The sequence below is a fragment of the Asterias amurensis genome, chromosome 1 (assembly GCF_032118995.1).
Source record: "Asterias amurensis chromosome 1, ASM3211899v1".
Taxonomy (NCBI): Eukaryota; Metazoa; Echinodermata; class Asteroidea; order Forcipulatida; family Asteriidae; genus Asterias; species Asterias amurensis.
Genome location: NC_092648.1, coordinates 32356202 through 32373495, shown reverse-complemented (window position 1 = coordinate 32373495; position 17294 = coordinate 32356202). Strand labels below are relative to the sequence as shown.

Genomic DNA, 17294 nt, shown 5'->3' with positions numbered 1-17294 from the left:
AAGTGTTTTACTGCGGTCAGGTCCAAAAAAAGTATAAATAGTACGGTTTATATAATTTCTTTATATCTCGATAAGTGTTTGCTGTGTGTTTCCCAATCGTGCAGATCTTTTGAAGGCCTATCTAAAATAGATAGCAGCGAATCAGTTATATCGGACCATTGGTGTTATAAAAAAAATTATATAAAAAGCTCAAATACGGAGAATTTTAATTAATGATTTACAACAAGTTAAACCTTGGCCTTACCACATGTTGTAGTTCACGTTCAGAATTGATAGCACAAATCCCTGTGACCTGCTGAGGTGAGTGCCAGCGTGTGCCTTGTTTCCGGTGCTTGGTCTGTTGCCAGTTTACTTGAATTTCACCCAGTGAGACTTTTGAAAATTAAGGACCAACAAAACAAGACGTTTGTGTCACTGAGTGAATGATGAAACTTCTTGTATTTCTAGCGGCTGTGATCGCTGCTTCTGCGTCAATGCCGGAGGAACCTGGTAAGAGCTGAACATTGTAATATAAGTTTTTATTGTTTCCATTACATGTTACTCAACAAACACGGTACATTTAAAAAAAACAAAACAAGTTTGTCCACATTTTTTTTTTTACCATTTGGCGCAATTTTAGGCATATTTCTTGAAACCATTTCTGCTTAACATTAAAGGAACACGTTGCCTTGGATCGGTCGAGTTGGTCTTTGAAAAGCGTTCTGTAACCGTTTGTTGTAAAATGTATATGGTTAGAAAGATATTGTAAAAGTAGAATAGAATGATCTACACAAATATGCCTCGAAACTGCGTGGTTTTCTTTTTACCCTGTCGACTAACACGGTCGGCCATTTATGGGAGTCAAAACTTTGACTCCCATAAATGGCCGACCGTGATAGTTCGCGACGTAAATGGAAAACCGTGCAATTTCGAGTGATACTTGTGTGGATCATTATATTCTACTTTTAAAACATCTTTCTAACCATATGCATTTCATAACAAACGGTTATAAACGCTTTTAATAGACCAACTCGTCCGATCCAAGGCAACGTGTTCCTTTAACTTTGTATGGGAAATATACAGGATTGCCAGAACTGGTGTGTGAATTGGTATCACCATACATTATTTTAGTATACAGTTTTGATTTTTGTTTCATTTTGGTGATCGTGGTGTACCCCCCCCATCCCACCATTATTACGGTGGCTTTGTTGTATGCTTGGAATCACGTTGATTCTTCAAAGGATTTGAAGGCAGTGGACACGTAATTATTAAAAATAATTATGAGCATAAAACCTTACTTGGTAACGAGTAATGCCGGGGAACTGTTGATAATATAAAACATTCTGGGAAACGGCTGTCTCTGAAGCTCCCCTTTTCGAGAAAGAGAAGTAATTCCCCCCACCCCCCCCCCCCCAAAAAAAAAATTGATTTCGAGACCTCAGATTTAGGTTTTGAGGTCTCGAAATCAAGTAGAAAGCACACAACTTCGTGTGACTTGGGTGTTTTTTCTTTAATTATTATCTCGCAACTTCAACGACCAATTGAGCTCAAATTTTCACAGGCTTGTTATTTAATGCATATGTTGAAATACACCAAGTAATAAGACTGGTCTTTGACAATTACCAATAGTGTCCATGCCTTTAAGGGGGAATAGGCGTACTTCTATACTAGAGGAAAATAGTGCGTTGTATGAGAACATTGGGGATACCCTTTACACCCATTGGGCATATAGGCGGGCCTATATTCGCCCTCATATTTTATGGAGGGCTAGTTCTACCAATTGAAATTAAAATAATCATGACGCTTTATACAAAAACCACCCTCTGTAGCTTTAGGGCATGATGCTCAATGAACGTATCAGTAAAAATTACAATTTTATTTTTGGTTTTCTTTCACAGATAAATGGCAGAGGTACAAATCAGAGATGAGTCAACTGGATTATGTCAGTCCGAGAAAAGACTGCAATGAGCCTTATGTAAGTCTGGCAGTATAAGAATTATCGGATCTTAAATACTAAAATATTTTGAAGCTATTGGTTAGGATGTCCATTTTAGTCAAGCTTGTTGATTTAGTTACTAGTTATGTTGTGTCTTTGTGGTTTACTGGTAGTCGTTCCCAAAGGTCAATGTTAAACTGGCTGATTGTCGATCATCGTTTGCTACCACACAAAGCTGATACATCACCAGTCAATTAAAGGTGCTGGGTGTTCAATCTGTCTACCCGCTAGGTAGAGCGCTGATCGGAGCGCCCAATCCATCCAACGGCTTTACGTCCCATCCGAAGGACGAAGCAATGGTAAGGTGTCTTGCCACAAGTGTCAGGGTTGGTGATTCAAACCCCACACTATGCTGATCAGAAACACCAGAGTTTGAGTTCGGTGCTCTTAAAGCCATTGGACCCTTTCGGTAAACAGTGTTGTCCAAGGCCCACACTTTGTGTACCACAACTTCTATATCAAATAACAAACCTGTGAAAATTTAGGCTCAATCGGTCATCGGAGTCGGGAGAAAACAACGGAATAACCCGTCCTTGTTTCCGCGCGTTTCGCCGTGTCATGACATGTGTTTAAAATAAATCCGTAATTCTCGTTAACGAGAATTTATATTGTTTTGCTGTTTTCTCAAAAAGTAAAGCATTTCATGGAATAATATTTCAAGAGAAGTCTTTCACCATTGCCTTCTGTAAACCCTGTAAGTTATTTGTAAATCTGTGATTTTTTTTTTTTTTTTCTCAACCGAAAGGGTCCAATGGCTTTAAAGACAGTGGACACTATTGGTAATTGTCAAAGACTAGTGCTTTCTGATGCTTGATTTCGAGACCTCAAATTCTAAACTTGACGTCTCGAAATCAAATTCGTGGAAAATTAATTCTTTCTCGAAAACTACGTCACTTGCATGCAGAGGGAGGCTGTTTCTCACTTGTTTTATACCATCCATCTCTCCCCATTACTCGTAATCAAGAAAGGTTTTATGATGATAAAAATTTTGAGTAATTATTACCAATCGTGTCCACTGCCTTTAACCGCTCGGCCACACGACACGTAAATTTAGCAGAGGGTTAAAGGAACACGTTGCCCTGGATCGGTCGAGTTAGACTTTGAAAATGCATTAGGGTGGAGAGATGTTGTAAAAGTAGAATACAATGATCCACACAATTGAAATTGCACGGTTTTCCTTTTACCTCGTCGACTAACACGGTCGGCTATTTATGGGAGTCAAATAAATCATGGCCGACCGTGTTACATGTAGTTCACAAAATAAAAGGAAAACCACGCAATTTCGGGGCAAATTTGTGTGGATCATTGTATTCTACTTTTAAAACATCTTTCTAAACGATGTGAATTTTAATACAAACGGTTACAAACGCTTTTTATAGACCAACTCGTCCGAACCCAGGCAACGTGTTCCTTTAAAGTTCAAGAATCAATGAATAATTTCCCCATTACTGTAAAAAAGCTGTGAGAGTTTAATAATTGGTTTCCAAACTTAAGGAATAGCCCTAGCATACATTTTTACATATGCCTGATTATGTGACGTATACGAGGCCATTTCGCCCTTGAATATGCTGCAGGTGTAACTAATGTGTTTAAATCGAGGTATCTAATAATGACATTGTGTAAATGTTGGGCGCGATCGGTCAATTTGCGCGATCAACTGATCGCGCTGCGCTATTGAACGATCAAACTAGGATCAATTGAACGCGCAGCAATCGGTCGATCGCGCAACAATCGGTCGATCGCGCAATGACATCTTTGCGCGATTGACCGATTGCGCTAGGAGTATTTTTTCCCGTTATCAGCGGATCGCGCAGGAATGGTTTTGCGCGATCTACCGATCGTGCAGGAATGGGTTTGCGCGATCTACCGATCGTGCAGGAAAAGTTTTGCGCGATCTACCGATCGTGCAGGAAAAGTTTTGCGCGATCTACCGATCGTGCAGGAATGGGTTTGCGCGATCGACCGATCGTGCAGGAATGGTTTCGCGCGTTCGACCGATCGTGCAGGTAAACTATTCCTTAGGGCGATTTCTCAAAGCAATACAATTCATAGCAGGACATTTTCAGTATCACCATAGTGATTTATATAGTGACGTCACACTACGGTTACAATCAATGTTACATCTTTGTGAATTCGGCCCCTGACAATCAGCCGATCGCGCCAAACAATTCCTACACAATCGGCCGATCGCGCAAAACCATTCCTGCACAATCGGCCGATCACTCATAACCATTCTTGCACAATCGGCCCATCGCGCAAAATCATTCCTGCACAATCGGCCGATCGCGCCGAGCCATTCCCGCACGATCTGTTGATCGCGCATGTTCGTTTGCCGAATGTTGCGCGATCGACTGATTGTTGCGCGATCGACCGATTGTTGCGCGATCGACCGATTGCTGCGCGATCGACCGATTGCTGCGCGACCAATAGATATTTCAATAGCGCAGCGCGATCGTTCGATAGCGCAGCGCTATCGGTTGATCGCGCAGACAATGTCACCGAAAACTTCGGAATTTGTTCCCACTATGGCCATGCCAAAAATTACATTAATTACAAAAGTGGTTATGATATCATCTTCGTTCAAAATAAATATTTGAAAGGGTAAACAAAATTCTAAAGCCATAACGAATATTCCTTTACCTCCATTCCGATGAACGAGTCCTAACCCTGTTATGCTTTATATAACGAGTTAAATAACCACGTGTTGTAACATAACACGTGATCACCGTGGGATCGGATGATGTCACATGACTCTTTCTCGCGTGCGTGTTTTTTTTTTTGCGTATTTTTTTCCTTCAAATCATAGCAACATCACCAGATTCCCAGTGACCAGATAACACTATTTGTCAATCGTGTGTTCGATGGTGACCCAGGACCCCATTTTGAATTAAGGTCAGCGAACTTCATCATAATAAACATCGGGTATCTGGCGGTGGGATCAAAACTAGTGATCATTACACTGATTAGTGTATTTGCAGACTAGTGGAACTGCAGGATTAGAAGTCTTGTCATCGCTGACGATTGTTGGTGCTTGACTGTTGGGTCATGGAGGTAGAAATAAATTGGGGTGAAGAAAAGGTCGTCACGTTTTGCAGCTACCTACAAAAATGTCAACCAAAATTTTAGGGATATCAAATTTTAACCCTTTACCCTTTACCCAATTATTGTAAGTCGTCACAGACTCCTAAAAATTAAACAGGACACGAGATGAAGTCTAATGCATTGTGTGCGTATTGTTTTAGTTGAACCTAACAAACTAAGTAAAACAGTGAGCATTTAAAAACAAAGTGTGATGCATCGGCCATCTTTAAAGTCTATTTAAAGGGTCTACACTGTCCGATGATGCAAATAGAGTGCAATTCACAATTCTGATTTAAATGTAGGATATTTATTTCGTTGAAGTGGAAAGTAACAATGGGAGTAGATAAATGAATGCGTGTCTCGGATTAAAACAGACAATGTAATGGCTAATCATGGTCCAGCCTAACTGCCCGAGTCATCTATGGATTACTGTAATCAAACCATCAGAAGTGTTACATGGACTTTTACTGCGAGAGCACTTTGTGCGCTCAGGTTCCATGGTTCCCCCGGCGGCACCAAATGCCCTTCTTCAGTCCGATACGCCTGCAAACCCCCCCCCCCCCATTCCAAAAGGCACCAGTCCAGGATTGGGGTCCATTAGTAACATAATAAAATAGAGCGATCCGTCGCAATAAAATAGAGCGATTTATCACAATACTATAAAGACAGTTGGACTAGTCTTCACAGTTGGTGCATCTCAACATATGCATACAATAACAAACCTGTGAAAATTTGAGCTCAATCGGTTGTCGAAGTTGCGAGATATTAATTAAAGAAAAAACACCCTTGTCACAAGTTGTGTGCTTTCAGATGCTTGATTTCGAGACCTCAAATTCTTGGTAGTATAAAACATTGTGAGAAACGGCTCCCTCGGAAGTAACGTATAGTTTTCGAGAAAGAAGTAATTTTCAACGAATTTGATTTCGAGACCTCAGAATTAGATTTTGAGGTCTCGAAACCAAGCATCTACAAGCACACGACTTCGTGTGACAATGGTGTTTTTTTCTTCCATTATTATCTCGCAACTTCGACGACTAAAATTGAGTTCAAATTTCCAAAGGTTTATTATGTTGTACATTATGTTGAACTACACCAAGTGAGAAGACAGGTCTTTGACAATTGCCAATAGTGTCCAGTGTCTTTAAAGCTAAACATGTATACAAAAACATGCTAAACTAAGATATTATTATAACTATATATGTATTGTTATTTTTATATTAAATTTATCCATTCTTTTCCATTACAGGTTCATGGGATGAGCTTCGATTGTTCCATAACATCCTCAAATGATGTCCCGTCTTCGGGTGAGAAGTTTACTCTTCTTTCGAAACTTAGGCCTATGTACAGGCCTACTTACAAAGCTTTTAAAAAAGAGACATAAAGGGAAAACAAACCGGGAACAAATCTTTGTTCGAACGAAAACAATCATCGGTCGAACGAAAACCTTGTTCGAACGATCTTCTTGATTGAACCCATGCCAAACATTTTTGATAGCACGTGAAAACAGCACCGTAGTTAGTGAGAAACATGGCATCGGTGCTTTCGCAAATTGCCTTCAACCATTTCTATTTTACAACATCGATGCTCTATCCAGTTGGTTATTACAATTTTTTGCCTTTAAAGACACTGGACACTATTGGTATATTGTTAAAGATCAGTCTTCTCACTTAGTGCATCTCAACATGTGCCTAAAATAAACCTGTGAAAATTTGAGCTCAATTGGTCAGCAAAGTTGCGAGATAATAATGAAAGAAAAAACACCCTTGTCACACGAAGTTGTGTGCTTTCAGATGCTTGATTTCGAGACCTCAAAATCTAACTCTTAGGGCTCGAAATTACGCTAGTCCATTATAGTGCCATCTTTATTTATATTTTCAGAACATGTGTTTATATTTTCAATACATGTATTTATATTTTCAATACATGCATTTATACTTTCAATACATGTATTGATATTTTCATTACATGTAAAAATCGTTACTTCGGAGAGAGCCGTTTTTCACAATGTTTTATACTATTAACAGCTCCCCATTACACGTTACCAAGTAAGGTTTTATGATAATAACTGTTTTGAGTTATAAATTACCAATAGTGTCCACTTCCTTTATTACAAGTCTCTAACCGCATGCAGGATAAAACGGTGTACAAATGCAACAGTTTGATACATTTTAAGTGCAATTTTTTTGTCCAAATCCATCGAATAGGTCACATTTCAAATAAGGTCTGTACATTTTGACCAGATAATTTTCAGTTTATACCTGAATGTTCGTTCTTCATGTAAACAACTTGTATACTTGTGTTGTCTCGTTCCGTGTTCATACAAGTTGTGGTGAAAGACAGTAAATTTCAACAACTGTACTGTTCAGAAAGAAGTAGTTTCTCGTGAAGGCACACCTTCAAGTCTTTGTATGTGGTGCGTTATTGAGCTCACCAACATTGGGCGTGGAACCAGACGAACTCCGCTTGATTTTGATTGAGAGACAGTCTTGTCGGTCAATACATCATCGTTTGCAGACGGCTATTGCGTCCACTGTCTGTTTTAGGGTGTGGCCGAAGGGAAAACGAGTCACAAAGTGACCAGTGGTCTAATCTATGGTCATGCAGTACATATTCATAGACTGACCACGGCTGGCATCACGAGGACGCTCACATACGACAAATAATCTGGCGTTTTTCTTAGTATTACGCCAATAGCCAAGCCTCTTAGTATTACCCCAATGGCCACGCCTCTGGTGAACAGGGCGAACACGGGTAATCATGACGCCATAATTGCGACCGACTGACGGCCTTGGAACGTTTGGCGCCCACTTCCTATATTCAGTCGGATATTTACCATCCTCGTAGCAGTTCCATTCACCTTCAACGTCTGCGTCATTACAGTTGATCCAAGCACCCAGTGAATTTGCACGGTGCTGAAGCGAAGTGTTTAGAAATGCGTTCTCCCAATCCGAGCTTGGAACCATTATAGATGCGTTGTTACGATCACACTGCATCACAGCAGTGGTCCAATTGCCCTTCATGGATCCATCCAGACCCAAGTAGCAAGAATGAGCAAAAGGCACCCATCCATCAGGGCACCCTCTCGCTGCAAAGACACCCTTGGTTACGAAGACGAGAACAACCAGTGAAACCAACATGTTATCAATCTTGACAATAAGTTGAAGAGCCATCTTGTATACCGCTGTTCATGTGACGTATCTTTAGACTTGAGTGTGTGGCATTTTATAACACAGAAATTTATCTACTAAAACTGAGCGTCAGACCTATCCCCGAGGTGTATTTATTCAGAATGAAGTTTGTTCCATTATTTTTTTTATGAGGGAAAGTTATTACTATTATTACCTGTATCTTTAAACTGCATGCTGAGTCGCTAAAGGCACCCATCTGCCAATAGTGGCGTTTGGTGGTAGATCGCTTCAGTTCAGTAATAAATTTTGATTATTTTGTCATCGCTCGATTTTTATTCACTTCTGTCACGGTTAACTACCGTTAAGCTACGATGTATAGAGAGACATTACCCATCTCTCACCAAGGACACTATAATTATTGAATTGCTTTTTATTACACGTCGTGCGCATTAATAAAATTGTCTTCCTCCGTAATGGCACTAATACGAGATAATAGAGCTAAACATCTTAAGTGTTTGATGCAGAGTAGACTTCAAGAATCAAGGTTACTGTACTTTAATGGCAGGGTGTACTTTTGGTATTTGTCTAAGACCAGTATCTCCACTCATGCGAAGTAACAAATCTGTGATGAACATTTTTGCCCAATTTGGTCTTCATATTTACAAGAAAAGAGCATTGATTACCCTTGTTGCAAAGAATTGCGTGCTTTAAAGGGAAGGTACACGTTTGGTAACTACTCAAAACAAATATTAACTTAAAAACTGACTTGGTAACAAGCATTGAAGAGCTGTTGATAGTATAAAACATTGTGGGAAACGACTCCCTCTGAAGTAACAAGAGAAAGTTTTTGAGAAAGAGGTAATTTCTCACTAAAATAATAAAAGACTTCTAGAAGTCGTTTATTCTTATCTGAAAGCACACAATTTCGTCCAACAAGGGTGTTTTTTCTTTCATCATTTTCTTGCAACTTCGATGACCAATTGAGCCCAAATGTTCACAGGCTTGTTATTTTATGGTTATGATGGGATACACCAAGTGAGATGACTGGTCTTTGACAATTACCAAACGTGTACCTTCCCGTTAAGATGCATGGAAATGTTTTCAGGCCTGACAGTCAATCCGCACCACACTTTTTTTTGCGGGGGTTGTTTATTTTCAATTAACCTATTCTCAGATACATGTTTTCATTGATATATTTTATTTGGTTGCTTTGTTTTACAATCAGTCCATAAATTGAGACCCGGAGATGTGGCGGTTATAGGTGCATTCGGTGATTCCATAACTGTAAGTTTGGAGTAAAAGTTTTCACTCGTAAACAATAATCTACTGACTTTATTTTACTTTTTGCACTGATTAAACTTTTCTTCAAAAAATGTCTTCGAAACATAAAATCGGAAGGAAAATTGGAGCTAGAGATAGGCTTTTATTTATCTTAAAACATATTTAAATCTAAATAAGGTTAATCTTTTAGATTAAAATTTTAAATGCTTAGGATTCATTTTTAAATATAAAAATTGATTGTTTTTTTTTATTAACTTTAAAATCCCACCCATTTAAGAGTGTATATATAAACATTAAAAAAAAAATAATAATAATTTCCGGTTGTTGGTGTTTTTTGTTTGTTTTTGAAGGCAGGCAACGGGGCACTAGCGTGTACTCTCTTAGAAGTATTTAATGAGTACAGGGGAACATCTTGGAGGTAAGCCTTTATAAAAATTACTTTCTTGATGTTCGTTGTATAAGTTGTATAATAACTAATTATAGAAAATTACCACTAGAAAAACACACTTATGAATACACACGTTACAAATTAAGGTGATGTCATTTTGACTTGTTCTTTCTCTGCAGTATCGGTGGTGATGGGACTTTTGAGACAGCTCTCACATTACCAAGTAAGCTCAGGTTACAGTTAAATCAACCTACCGGGCCCGAGGGGGGCAAGTGCCCTTGGGTGTGAGATTTAAAGAAGAAAAGGGAGGGGAAGATTGTTGGGGGGGGGGGGGGAGAGGGGGAATATCGTAGGGGTGAGGGGAGTATTGTGGAGGAGGGGTTTGGTGAAGATTGCAGAAGGGGGGGCTGAGGGGAGCATTAAAGAATTATAATTGATGTACAACTGCGCCTTGGTTATAACAGAAGGCCTGAAGTCTTTAATTATCTGAGCGGGAAAAAAAATAACCGCTTTCTCAAAAACTACGTAACTTCAGAGGGAGCCAGCTCTCATTATGTTTTTTATACTATCACCAGCTCTCCCGTTGCTCTTGACCAAGTTAGTGCATGCTAATAATTATTTGATAGTTACCAATATTGTCCAAATATAATAATAACTTTGCAGATATTCTAAGATTATACAACCCTGATCTGATTGGTTACTCTCTCGGTGTGGGGAATGTCAGCAGTAATACGTCATATCTCAACTGTGCTGTACCCAAATCAAGATCCAAGTTAGTACGATTGTTTTTATCCCTTCTTTTTGGTTGAAGTTGTACAACTGCATTTACATACTAAACCTATATCAACACGATTGGTTTCCCCGGTCATTTTTCGGCAACAAGCAGACACATTGAAACGTAGCGTTGTTCTATTTCGCGCGAAACTGAAAGCTCAAAAATGGTTTAATTCTATTTCATTCGCATTTATAAGATAACAATCCATTTGAGCAGCATTCAACTTTCCAGCAGCTTTTCGCAAGAATTTAGAGTGGTGTCAAAATTAATACCAAATACTTAGAATGCAATATATATCTGCATGCCTGAACTGAAGAGGATGCATGCAAATGAAATATGTCACTTATTTGCCGAAACTGACAAGGAAAACTGTGTGAATACAGAAATAGTTAGTCTAAGTTTCAAGATGATACAAAAGAATTGCTACAGGTGGTTCCTAGAAGAGCGTGAAAAGGTGAAAATATCGGATTTTTTTTAAACATCGAACGAAATCGATCGAACCAAACCACGTAATACCTCATCTCAAAACACAATTTTGGTTAAATCTTTATTGATAAAAGCCAACCATCCTGATTTTAGATTATAGAAGAATATTGCTCAAGACATCAATTATGGAAAAAGAGTTTAAACAGATCGATTTTCGAAAAGAGCCAATTGAAATGGCATAGTGTGACTTGCGGGCTTACATGATGATACAAATTATTATGGCACAGTTCTTAAAATTCAGCCCATTTGCAAGATATTGATAACCACATCACAAAAAAACAATCATTTGTGTTCCTTTCTACTGTCTTTGCTTTTTCAGCTGGACTTATTGAATATTTCGAGTGATATTACTTGTTTTAAATTGTACAATAAACCACGAACAATGTGTTTATTGAAACCGTCAGTGCCATGCCTGGGCAGGCAGAGGATCTAGTCAACCGAATCTACGCGGATCCGACCATTGACGTAGCCAATGATTGGAAAGTCATCACACTGTTCATTGGGGGGAATGATGTGTGTGAGTTCTGCAAGGACCGACCGAATTATACCAAGGAGAAGTATATTGAGAGAATTACAAAGGCACTGGATCATCTTCACGACAAGGTAAAACAATATTACTGAGTCAACTCGACTAGACATTTATTTTAATATTTTTTGCAAAAGTAACCATGTATGCATAACATACACAAACTGATGATGTGTAACGGTCAGCTGTCACTTCTATTTTTCTTGAAGTTGCCACGTACCTTAGTCAACGTTGTGGGACTCATCAACGTCACCCAGCTAACGAAACAATCAGAGTTTATTTGTGGACTCGCGCACGCGTAAGTTATTTGAGGTTTTTCTTGTCTAATCAATCGAAGTTCGATACATCCAACCGGAGATCGCCGGTTTCACCATTCTGAGCGAAGCTCGTCTATGAAATCAAATCCTCTAATTAAATAATATTTATACAAATCGTTGAAACAAAAATACACATTAAATTTATTTTAATAGATGTTAAATTTGCATCGGGGAGAAATAATATTCATTTTAGTTTTACCTATACACCGATGTGTGTTATGCAATGCACTTTCCCGAGTTCTGTGAGGCAAAAACCCAAATTACAGGCATAATACTCTGGTTGGAATTTTACTTTTATTATAATTCATTTGGTAAAGTCAATTTTAAACTATAGTGCAAACTAGAGTATTTGAAGAAACAGTAGGTCCTATCGTGCACACAAATCTTGTTCATGACATCCTCTGACTATTTGTCACATTTCATACTGTAGGATTAAAATCACAATCCACTCGCCAAAGCCCCCCTGTGTTTCTAAATAATCACATCATGATTTCAGACATTTTTTTTGTCTTTGTTTTTTTCTTCTTTTTAGTATCATCTGCAGTTGCATCAAAAATTTGGATTATAACGAAACTTTGGAAGTTGAGCAACTAACCCGCGATTACCAGGTTAGTATAGATTGAAAGTTTGCTGAAGACGATTAGAACAAGCCGATCGAAACGTCGTGCTTGTTTTAACAGAACCACCACAACTGGTCAGAGATGTAGTTTTATGGTATCACCTCAAACACCCTCTTGTATATTCTATTCACACTACGTAAAGTTTTCAAATGTTTTTTGTGTGTGCCATTTTTCAAAGGTTACGATATCTGTTGGTTGTTATACAGCTATCTAAGTTGCCAATCATGCAGGTTTAGCTATAGCCTCTTACTACAATTCAACAACTGGCACAATGGGTGTTGTCACATTATAGATATAACAAAGAAAGGTATAGAATCGTGTTCAAAGAGCACTAATTTGCGCATACATAATTTCATTGATGTTAAGTTTGATTCTTGTTTTGTATCTTTTTTGTGTGTGACAACCCCCACGGTGCCAATTAGTTTACAAGCTGACAATGGTTTATAAAAACTTGGTCCCAATTTTGTGTTCGTCTTTTTTTTACTAAAAGATGTTAGGCGTAGTGTCCTTTCGCTTCCATTAACGATCCTTATGTTATTATACCGTGATAACATTATTGTACAGTTGTGCAGCATTGTTTGTAGGCCACCACAATTATTGATCAAACAGCATAACTTTCAAAGTTTAAAGACTTTAAACATTCCCTGATAAATGACTGTGTTATTGTTTTCGTAAAAACTTAAAGGAAGTACTTCGAGATCTAGCAAACAGTGGGAGATATGATACGAATGATGACTTTACAGTGGTGTACCAACCCTTCATGGAAAACACACAGTTTCCAGCTGATGAGGTAAAGTACATTTTGAATATTTTAGTATGTGCGCCTAAAACCACGCGATCTCAGCTACACAATGATTGAACATTACAGGGCCCAATTTCATAGAGCTGCTTAAGCACAAAATGTTGCTTAAGCAAAAAAATCATTGCTTAGTAAAATCAGATTACCGGCCAAGACTCCACTCAGTTGGTATGCAAAGTAGACAACAGCTAAATACCAGTCACAAGCAAAGTATGTTGCATGAAATTTTGGCCAGTAACATGTGTAAAATAAGCGAGCTATTTTCGTGCTTAAGCAATTTTTTTTGCTTAAACAGCTCTATGAAATTGGCCCCTGGTCTGTAGAGATTACATACAGTAAAGGCAATGCTCAGTTACAGATGAAGGAAACCCTTAAATAAGGAAACTCAATAATGGAATAAGAAATAGGGATCGACATCCCAATAGACCGTATGTAAATGACAGGGTGCCCTATAACAAAGCTATTTTGAGGGTGGTTAGAATGCAATGACACTATGGTTTGGGTAAATTTCTTTGTATAACCAAAGTAACATAACGCACTCCATAGTGTCCATCGTTTAAAAAAAAGAGCAAATTCTGTCGGTTTCCACTGTTTCATCGTATGGTTTAACCTTGGGCGTTTCATTTCGCGCGTATGTATAACCAGTAACTGTTCCAGGTTTCTGCATGGCTGAAATGATAAACCAAGGCAAATTCAACCGAAACAGTTTTTGTTTGGGAACGTGCAAGATAACACCGGGATTATAGGGTTATATAAATGAAGGGCAAGATGCCCACCATGCCAACTTGGTCCACGAATCAATACCACAGCTAGCTGTGAACAAAATGTGGGCCTTTTGAAGCATTTCTAAAGCTTTATATCATATTATAATGTTTTTCTTTTCAGAACGGTGATTTTGATAAATCATTCATGTCACCCGATTGCTTCCATCTGAGTGCCAAGGGACACGCATTTGCAGCCAAGGAACTCTGGAATAACATGGTAGTATTCTTTTAATTAGGGTTAACAAAATTAGAGTAAAATTTAGTAGATACAAATTTAGTGGATATGGATATATTGTGGGTATAGATTCGGGATTTATTGGGTTTTGGGATTAGGTCGATATGGATTTAATGGATATGATTTTATCGGATGGCGGTTAAGTGAATAGAAATTTAGTGGATAGACGGTATGGAAAAAATTCTTTGAAAGAATAAAAAAAAATAAAAAATGGTTGCATCAATATAATGATCAGGGTAATATTAAACAAAAAATGTCATGTTCTTATCTATATTTAAAGAGGAGGTTCGGTGTTCTCCAAACTGATCAATTTTTTCTTCAGATGGCAACCAAACGTGTGTTCGTAGTGAATATATTTAGTTCCTATATTCTCCTAAATGCTTCATCGATATCAAACTGTTACTTGTTTGTAATTCCCGTTTGTGCAGCTCCAGCCAGTTGGACATAAATCCATGGAATGGGATCCATATTCAAAATCCCTTTCCTGCCCAACAGAGGTAAGTCGCTTATCCAGCCTTTTCCAGCTGGTGTTGGAGTAATTTATGTAATTTATGAAAATTCTGCGCTTACGATCGCGATTCTTCGCTTACGTGCAAGCCCCGAACTTCTGTGATAGCCTAGTTATCTTCTATAGAATGTCTAGAAATGTGGAGTACGCACGCGCAGACGCCAAAATATTCGCCGACCCGTGAAATTCGCTTGCTGTAAGCACATAATGTCCTGCTTCCGTAAGCGCAGATTCTATGCATTGTTGTTTTATGCGTAATGTCAGGAAAGAACAAGTGAGATAACTGGTCTTTGACAATTACCAGAGGTGTCCAGTAACTTTAACACTTCCATAGGGACACTTGATTGGATATAAATTTGACATCTACCACCTTTTCCTCATTATCTTCTTCAGAATATGCCATATTTTGGCACCAACAAGAATAGCATGATTGACGAAACCAGCACGGAAAACCCCAACCGGAGAACTACACCAACAGGCAACGGAAAGGCAGCTCTCAGCCCGCACAATGCTATTATTTCACTGATGGCGTTTCTCATCATTTCAATGTTCTTACATTAGGGTCAATATTAGAAGAGATAAACCACAGTGTAGTTATTTCGCGGTAGTGAAGTTAATGTGAAGAGTGAAGAGAACGCTTCCCTCGATCCACTAAGTGAAAGTGAACCGCTAAGCAAAAGTGATCCACTACGCGAAAGTATAGTCTCGACCGATGTCATACCTTCCACCCAGGTTAATAAGACGGAAGATACGTATAATGCAGTACCGGAAAGATGGTATATAACATTATGGTTATCGTGTCTGTCCGATGTGACATTTATTTTTCTCAGGAATATAAATCTTAACTCTATCTTGTGTAATCTCGTTGCGTTTCTCTTGAATAATTCATTAATATTCAAATGTCTGACCGTTGACCTTCATTAGAGTCATCTGCATAGTTGAACTCTGGTAGATTTTGGACTTGTTTGTTGCGAGCCACGAACTAAAATGACTATAGAAGATGATGTACATTTGTGATGTGGCGATAAATCGCATTGGTCATGCGTCCAATGTCAATGTCAGTAGACTGAGAAAGTCTCATCTTCTTTGACCAAGTTTGAACTTCTTTCACAAAATTTAAGTTCGAAATTGTGTCTAATTGTAAGTGGTTAGTTTACCGTATTTTCTGTATATTTGGTAGCTACCTTTTATTGATATTACTGTGGTTAATGTTTTTAAGTTTTTGCTTTGCATTTTCAAGTATCTGTATGTTTAAAGGCAGTGGACACTATTGGTAATTACTCAAAATAATTATTAGCATACTCGGAAAAGAGTAATGGTGAGAGGTTGATAATATAAGACATTATGAGAAACGGCTCCCTATGAAGTGACGTAGTTTTCGAGAAAGAAGTAATTTTCCACGAATTTGATTTCGAGACCTCAAGTTTAGAATTTGAGGTCTCGAAATCAAGCATCTGAAAGCACACGACTTGGTGTGACAAGGGTGTTTTTTTATTTCATTCATATCTCGCAACTTCGACGACCAATTGAGCTAAAATTTTCACAGGTTTGTTATTTTATGCATATGTTGAGATACACCAAGTGGGAAGACTGGTCTTTGACAACTACCAATAGTGTCCACTGTCTTTAATGCGTACCTAATAAAAGAATTAAATTCAATGTATGTTCAATGTTCAATATAGTCGATATTCAATATAGCTGTTTTCAAAGTTGGTCATCCATTGTAATTGAGTTGTACGTGGGCTTGATTGTTAGAACTTGAGGTCTCGAAATCAACCATCTAAACGCAAGGGTGTTTTCTTCTTTCATAGTTATCTCGCAACTTCGACGACCAATCGAGGTCAAATTTTCACAGGTTAGTTATTTTATGCATAATGTTGAGATACACCAACTGTGAAGGCTAGTCTTTGACAATTACCAATAGTGTCCACTGCCTTTAAATATTTTTTTTTAATTTAGGGGGGGGGGGGGGTCATGCCACATCTCGAGCGCCAACGTTTTTGCTTGCAACAAAATGATAACTGTTATGATCGAATTTGTTGCTGTGCAACTTTTACTATGTTAAACATTATTTCTCATAAAGATGAACCCTGGTTACTTTGTGTAAAGTTCGGTACATGATGTTACCTCATTATATCAGGGACCTAACCCTAACATACCATAAAATAAGGACAAAATTGTGATTAAAATAATCCCCTTCAAGATTGCTATGTCATAAAATCATTAACCACCAGATTCATTATTTGATTTACAATTAAATGGAGCTTCGCAGCAGTATTTGAAGTTTACTTTAGTCTTCTTTATTGCATGTTGAGTATGTTATTTCTGACCTTAACGATGATGGCACAGGTTATCTTTATGACTCTTCATTATCTGATGTTTTGATAATTTGTCTGGAGTTACTATCGGTC

The 17294-nt window shown here is 38.2% G+C and overlaps 1 protein-coding gene across 1 annotated transcript; it reads left to right on the top strand.

Moving 5' to 3' along the window:
• Positions 1–333: 333 nt before the first annotated feature.
• On the top strand, positions 334–17288 carry LOC139940970 (phospholipase B1, membrane-associated-like). The gene is made up of 14 exons (XM_071937380.1): positions 334–489; positions 1878–1954; positions 6303–6360; positions 9410–9468; positions 9816–9883; positions 10033–10076; positions 10517–10625; positions 11519–11717; positions 11850–11938; positions 12490–12565; positions 13263–13367; positions 14262–14357; positions 14804–14872; positions 15277–17288. Exons 1-14 carry the CDS (start codon positions 423–425, stop codon positions 15442–15444), a joined length of 1284 nt encoding a protein of 427 aa, XP_071793481.1. The 5' UTR covers positions 334–422; the 3' UTR covers positions 15445–17288.
• Positions 17289–17294: the final 6 nt, after the last annotated feature.

Coding starts and splice junctions, on each gene's coding strand:
- LOC139940970 (XM_071937380.1), top strand. CDS start 423: ATGATGAAACTTCTTGTATTTCTAGCGGCTGTGATCGCTGCTTCTGCG. Junction 10,077..10,516: donor GACAGCTCTCACATTACCAA/GTAAGCTCAGGT, acceptor ATAACTTTGCAG/ATATTCTAAGATTATACAAC. Junction 12,566..13,262: donor AACTAACCCGCGATTACCAG/GTTAGTATAGAT, acceptor AAAAACTTAAAG/GAAGTACTTCGAGATCTAGC.